We start from the raw sequence: 7,915 nt of genomic DNA, 5'->3' as shown, positions 1-7,915 counted from the left end.
GAAAAATCAGGTTTCAAGATAAAATCTGGTTAATATAGTCTTACTCAATTTATCTGGAAATTATATTTTTAACAGTTTGAAAATAATTTTTTTTATGTCAGATATGTAATAAATTTTGGTGTCAGACCCGGCTGAACTATGAATTGGCTAGATCTCCAATTTAAATCATGTTGTGTTTGTTAATCTTCCATCACCCGACAAGAATTAGAGTCAACCCAGGAACTGGCAGTTCAACCGGAATCCAGGTTGATCCCAGTTTTTTATTTTTGTAAGAAAATTAAAAATAAAAGGAAAAGGTAAAAAAAGAAAACAAAAATCATTATTTTTGGAAAAACGTTGGATTTTAAGTCTATTTATTCACTGACTTTTTTCTTTCTCTCTAAATAATAAAAAAGTTAATTTTTTAAAAGAAAGATATAATTGTTTCATTTACATAAAACAAATAAAATAGTACATCTCGATATAAGTACTTGAACAATTACAATTCAGAAGTACATCAGAGAAACTTAAGTCTTCATCTTCAATAGCATAGATCGTGATAGAATAATAGTAGACTATGCTTAAACTGTTTTTGGTACATCAACAAAAAAACAAAGTCCATCTAGAATTGATTTCATAGTATTTTTCTCTAGAAATAACTTCATGATCTTTCAATGAGTCAGACCAGACCTATGTGATGATAGACAAAACTCTTCTGCTTTTCCGTGAAGTAAAACATGATAACATTCATATATAAAATATATGACAACCACTCATATATGGAGAAGTATCACAACCATCCATAAAGAGAGAATGAATAAAAAAACTATAAATAAATAAGAAACCACCAAATCTACTATAGTAAATCAATAATGCGAACTTTATTCAATAAAAAGCAAAACAAACCAAAGAAGTGGCTTACCTTCTGGCTAAAAGCCGGAAGTCAACCCTAAATCCGGAATGAAGAAGATGAAAGTTTTTGACGGTTAGGGTTAGATCTCAACCGTGGGGGATTGAGAGAAGAAGGAGATAAAAGAATTTGAAATACTATGGTTAAACCAAGTGATCTGTTACTCAATTATAAATCTGGTTTGATGCTTGGTTTGGTTATAACGACATTGTTGATAAGTCTAGGACAACAATTTTAGATATAAATGAAATATGAGTACCCAGACCGTCTTAAACATTTTTGGGACCTTGTGCTAAATGAAAAAAAACTGGGCCCTATTCATTAAAAAAATTTAATATTTTCATATAATAATAATAATTTTTCTACAAAATAAAACACCAAAATACTTTTAACATGATTTTTAACATAATAAATATAATAAAAATAATTAAATTAGATATTGTAAAATAATAAAAAAAAAATTGGGCTACTTAATACTCTTAGGACGTTAATTTTCTGGATAAGTTGATATTCACTTAATTTTTCACATAATAATTAATAACAATAATTTATTTAAATTTATATAATTAAAAAATTAGGCCCCTTACATTTAGGGTCCTGTGCGGGAGATCTCCTTGTACACCATTCTCCTAGTTCCCTGTGAGTACCAATACTCTTTTAATAAAATTAGATGTTAATAGTTAATTAATTTGAAACATAACGATATAAATATATGTGATTATAATTAATTTAAGAGTTGAATCAATTAAATTAAAAGATGAGAAGTTAAATTAGTGGTGAAGCTCTTAGTCTAGTGGTTGAAAGCTTACTTATGACTAGAGAGGTCATGGGTTCGAATCACATCCGGGTCTGATGGAGATTTTTCTTTCTTTTTTAATGTAAACGCATTGTGCGTAAATTTTTATTTTTTTTTAAAAAAAAAAACTCAAAATCTTAAATATATTTTATTCTTCAAAAACAAAGTGGCTTTATTGTTCTCTAATGTGAATATGGTGGGAGAAAGAAATTTAATTAAAAAGAGTCCTACTTGTCCACTTGCAAAACCAACTTGCACATTTAGCTAAACCTTCCAACACACAAAGCTTTATAAATAAATTACAATTCAAATAAATAATCAAATAACAAGTTGCCTCGATTTTACATATACAATTTGAATTATTAAAACCCAAGTTGTCAATCAACTTTTGATTCTTTTTTATCACAAATAACAATATATTATTTCAAGTTACAATTAATATTAAATAAAAACTTAAATATATATCCAAGTTAGAAAAAAAGCGTTCAAGAAACTCTCGTATTCTTCATTTAAATTTTAGGTTTTCTTTTTCCAGTTTTTAGCTTGAAAATAAATAAATTTCTTCTTTATGGAAGAAATGTTTATATTGATCTACTATAAGTAGATTTAGTAATTTTTTCTTTTATCCGTAATTTTTCTCTTTTTATAGATGGTTGTGGTATGACTTTTTATATGAGAGTTACCTTGTTTTTCTTCATAGAATACATAAGAGTTTTGTCAACTATCAGATAGATCTGACTCATTAAATATATAAATTCGATTCTGGATAGAGTTTGTTTCTCGTCGTTATCTCAAAAACAGTTTCAAACACGGTCTATTATTGCTTTATCACGATTTATAATATTGCAGATTCAAACTTCTCTAGTGTATTTCTAGATTATATTAGTTACTTATATCGAGATGTAGTGTCCGTTTATTTCTATTTTTCAGAATTTTTTGTCTTCTTATACTAAACATGAGATAGAAAGTGTTTGATAAAATTTCGTAATAACTATTTCTTTTATAAAAAAATTAATTAATATCTACTGCCATCAGCTAACAGTAAATAGAAAAAACTGAAACAAATATGAGCGTACTATTTTTCCTATTAAAAACAAATTACAATTAATATATTTCAAAATCTCTGGCAAAGAAGAAAATTCCAAGCTGGGTTTTCTTTAATTATTAAATTAAATATTTAATCCATTAAGGTTTTAAAGTACTCTGATTTCCTAATCCTAAAAAAATCATTAATTAATAAATCAATTTTTTTTTTTTTTTTTGATAGGAATAAATCAAATTTCTGAATATTATACTATCAACTTTATGAGAAAAAAACATATTATAATATCAACATGAGTCATAAGGTGAACATTATTAAATTATCAATGCCGACTGCAATGAGACAGCTATTTTGTACCATATTATATAAATATATATGTAAATAACAGAATTTTGAAATTATCCAACTATGGATCAAAAATTCAAAAAGCACCTTAGGTCGTACAACATACATATAATATAAATTTAATTTTAAGTACCACTTGCATATCTTTTAGCATCATCTTCTTGTCTATATTTATCTATATGTACCAACTTACTTTTATTTTCTTTCTCAAAGTTGCAAATTTAATTTTAAATTTAGAGACATCGGATTTATCATCTATGTATAAAATAATACAATTTTAAACTTAATCGGTATCCGATATTACGATGTCAATGCTTATTAACATACGAAAGATGAATGTTTTAGTAGAAGATGTGCAATTTTCAACTTTATTGGATTGGATATAACGTTGAAATTAGATGATGACCAGGAAATGAAATACGTGAAAAAAACTTATCTTTAATTTATGAAGTTTGAAATTATACTTTCTAGTAAATATTACGTAAAAATTGCATCGTTTTATACCTCGAAACTAACAGCTTGTTTGGTTTAAATTTTTCTGTTTGCTGTTGCAGTTAGTTATTAGTTGTTTCCTGTTATAAATAAACAGTGAATATTAATTGATTTTTCTGCTAAAAGTAATTGTTTCAAAATTTTACTAAATAATTCTTATCTTAAAACCGTTAAAAAAATGGAAACAAGGACAATATATTTCAAATATATATATATATATTTAATAATTTGGAAACAAGGTTAAAAACGACTATTTTTAAAAAGAAAATCAGTTAATATCTATCGGCTATCAACAAGCTAGGGATGAATTCGAAAAGAAGCTAAAAAGGACTTCGTATCCAATGGTCACGGAAAACGTTGAAAATTATATGAAAACTGTATTAACGTTTTATATATAAACATAAAATATATATATATATATATATATATATATATATATATTAATTTAGTATTTATAAATCATAATAAACCATCAATAAATTCTAAATCTGTCACTGACAATAACGAACTGTAAATAACGAACTATTTAATATTTGCTCACTTTTAAAAAAGAAAACGAACTTTCTATACGTCATTACCATTATCTTGATAGAAAAAAACAAGTTAATTTGATCATATAATAAATAAATAAATAAACTCTAATAAATTAATATATACACAAAAGCACAAAATAACCACTCCAAAAAATAAAAAATAAAACAAATGTGACAAATTTTTCACTATGATTTTATGCATTGAAGTAACAATATTCTTGAAGGGAACAAAGTTTGAAATAGTATTTCATAATACTAAAAAACACCTCCAAATATTGTTACATCTACAATATTCATAAATCTACATATTTCCAATTCAATCCGGGAGCTAAACCCGATAATCCGATCACCGAATTGAACTGAACCGAACCAAATCGAAAAAAAAAATGTTAAAAAAAACCCCCAAATTTAAAAACAAATCAAACAACATTTAAACGTCACTTATAATATTCTTAGCCATATTCTCAGCAGTCTGAGCCAAAGATTGTAAATTGCACTTCAAAATTGTATCAACAAAAACACAAGTCTCTTCCTTCGTATTTTCCGTCGGTATATCGACGATATACGACTCAATAGCGACGGTACAATTTCCGTCGGTATGTAAAGTCGTCACCGACCGGTAATTATTCAGGCGATGGTCTCCTCCGATCATACTAAACCCCAAAACATGACGTTCATCATCAAGAATATCCAGTCTCTCTGTGCTAGACTCCGCAGGTAACCCGGACACCACGTGAACTTCCCGGAGAGTACCCACGTCTCCATGGCCGTTGATGAGGTGGCAACTCTTGATGAAGTGCTTATAAGCTTGAGGATAATCGAAACGACGAACCACAGACCACACGGTGGAGATCGGAGCGTTTATAGTCTTGATCACGGCGGAGCTACACTGGTTTGAGCCAACTATGCGTGTGTGGAGGCAAGAAATGTAGTCCGGGATAGAGGTTTCATCCCAAGAAGGTTGTACCGGAGCAGGAACCGGGATCGGGGTCGGCCGCCGTTGTGTGGTGGTGGATTGGGATTGCTTGTGGCATGATAAGGCGGTGGTGGTGGTTCTTTGAGGGTGTAGAGATGCGGCCGGCATAGTTGAAAGTGGGTGAAATTGGTTGAAATTGGGTGAAATTGGGGGTGAAATTGAGTGAAATTATGTGATTAGGGTTGATGAATCATGGGAAAGAAAGATGGGGAAGAAAGATTGTTTAAATATGGGAGATTTAAGAGAAGAGAGGTTGAGATTTGGGGGTTTTGTCCACTTGGAATTTAATTTTTGAAGTTTTGTTGGAGAAGGAAGAAAGATTGGAATTGAGAAAAAATAAAAATTATAGCAAGAGGTTGATCTTATCATGCATCATACGCCATACTAATGCAAGTGGATATGCAACTTGCAACTTTTTTTTTTTTTTTTTTTTTGGAGTTTGTTTACCTATACTATCCCCATTAATCTTTTCAAATCTACAATATTGCCACTTTTGCTTTTTCTTTGAGGTGAAGTTTTAGTTAGAGGTAAGGGTGTAAAATACGTTAGGTGCTAGTCAGACGGGTCCTGGAGGATTAATCGGATGGGTCATGCATCATAACTATACTAAGTCATCACAATAAAAAAAAAACGCTTTGTTCATCGTCACTTAGGTGACGTCTAAGCGGTCTAGGCGGTTAAAAATCACTTAGGACCCAATAACACATCCAGATGGACTAATCAGTGCAAATTCTTATTTCGAACGCTTAAGTGTGGTCTAGGTGGTTTAAGTATGGTCTAGGTGGTCCAGGCGGCCTTGTTTTTAGAGGTGGGTACGGTTCGCTACAATTAGGAGATTTGAAAATTCTTAAATTTTCAGAATTGTGTCTAATAAAGCAAATGATACAGTTCGGTTCGGTTTAAAAAAATCAATGGTCCAAATCACTCTAGATCCGTTTTTTTAATATTCGGTCTGGTTCTGGCATCCAACATACTTACTAAGTAATGTTAGGAATTTGAAAATATCTAGAATTCTACCTAATTTAAGTTAATGGTATTTTTCGGTTCGATCCTAAAAAAAGTGAATGGTTCAATCCAATTATGGATATTTTTATTCGGGTATCAGTGCTATTCATGAATCTCCAAAATCCACGTTCAGCGCTAGTTTTAATGCGTATATGGTTGTCTTTTCCATAGTTCTTTTTTATTTTTTTACTCTAAACAGTAGAATATAAATATTCGTTTAGGATTGAGAAACAGTCTCTTAGTGTCTGTTTTGTAGCTTCTTTTTATTTTTTCACTCCAAACATGCGACCAAATAAAAATCGTTCATTAGGATTGACAAACGACTGCTTACAGTTATTTCGGAACGAAAATCAATTAACTTTTACCACCTGACACTAGCATCAAATAGTAAACACCTAACAGTAGATATGAACATGATAAACCAAATGGACACTTAGGTGTTATTTGATAAAACTGAAAATTAAGTGCTGAAAAATAAATACTGAATTTTAAGTGCTGAATATTATAAGTGCTGAAAATATTGAATGATTTAATTTTTAAAAAAATATGAGTTGATAATGTTTAACTTAAAATGATAAGTTAAATATTTTGACTTATCAAAATAAGTGGTTTTTAACTTAATTAACTAATTTAAGTAGTAAAAAAAAAACGTTATCAAACGCATTTAAATTAAATAAGTGCTTAATATTTTAATTTAAGCAATTAAGTGGTTTATCAAACAAGGCCTTAATGTCTGTTTAGTTTAATTATTATTATTTCTTATTGCATTATTATTGTTCAGTAGCATTTTATTGGTAGCATGTTAATTTCACTTTCAAAATAGTTATCGAATGTTGTTTTTCAATTCTAACTAAATATTTTATAATTATCATTAAGAAGTCAAATTCTACTATAGATTGTGACCAATAATGGTCATTTCACTCAGATGATGATATATCACTTTAACTACTGATGTGACATTATTTGAATGGAGTGACTATTACTGATCTCGATCCCCAATATAATTTGTCCATTTAGAGTATAAAAAGGAAAATCAAATAAACATGTTATGTAGATAAGATGTCAAAAACAAATTAATCTAAAAGTTTAATAGATAAGGTGGTATAATAATGTTAAATTTATATATTAATTTTTGACTCAACCGCTCAATAAAATAGACTTGAGCATAAATAAAACAAGCCTCCCTCACACTTGTCATGTACTGAAATTCAAAAGTAAATAGTAGTGTCATGAAATCTTTACCACTTGATTTTAAGAGATTTTGTTACCAATTTAAGAATCAATTGATATAGAAAGGCTTAATACATCATTTCCCCTCAACTTGTTCAAAATCGTCCTCTAAACTTTCAAAAGTGTTTTAATAGAATAAATTATACCTGTAGCCACTGAACTTTATCATTTTAACATTAAATCAATTCAACTTCAATTTTGAACGGTATGTCCACTGCACTTTACATTTTTTTAATACCGGTGGCTACTAAACTTTAACTAACTCCTCAAAATGACTGTTAACGACCTTAAAATGAAAATATTCAAGAATTAAAGTTGTTCAAATGACGAATACATGAAACCACATTTTTTATTTTGCAAAATCACTTTTTTTAGAGCTTTCTCTCTCTAAAAATTCACACATTCTCTCCTAACCAAACAACACCTAAATGATCTCAAAACGAAAATTTTCAAGAATTAAAATTCCTTAGAATATCATTAACTCTTTGAATTTTTTATTTTGAGACCAGTAATGGTTGTTTTGAGGCGTTGAGTGGCCACCAATGTTAAAATGTAAAGTTTAGTGGCCATACCGTTAAGAATTGAAGTTCAATGGCCAAAATGTTAA

At 29.1% G+C, this 7,915-nt stretch overlaps 1 protein-coding gene across 1 annotated transcript; it reads right to left on the bottom strand.

Annotated features, from left to right (window-relative positions):
* Window positions 1-4,258: 4,258 nt before the first annotated feature.
* On the bottom strand, window positions 4,259-5,411 carry LOC136228050 (abscisic acid receptor PYL4-like). The gene has a single exon (XM_066016875.1). It carries the CDS (start codon window positions 5,179-5,181, stop codon window positions 4,528-4,530), a length of 654 nt encoding a protein of 217 aa, XP_065872947.1. The 5' UTR covers window positions 5,182-5,411; the 3' UTR covers window positions 4,259-4,527.
* Between the last annotated feature and the right edge of the window lie 2,504 nt (window positions 5,412-7,915).

This window comes from Euphorbia lathyris, chromosome 4 (assembly GCF_963576675.1).
Source record: "Euphorbia lathyris chromosome 4, ddEupLath1.1, whole genome shotgun sequence".
Classification (NCBI taxonomy): domain Eukaryota; kingdom Viridiplantae; phylum Streptophyta; class Magnoliopsida; order Malpighiales; family Euphorbiaceae; genus Euphorbia; species Euphorbia lathyris.
This window is presented reverse-complemented; position numbering and strand designations above follow the sequence as displayed.

Coding starts and splice junctions, on each gene's coding strand:
- LOC136228050 (XM_066016875.1), bottom strand. CDS start 5,181: ATGCCGGCCGCATCTCTACACCCTCAAAGAACCACCACCACCGCCTTA.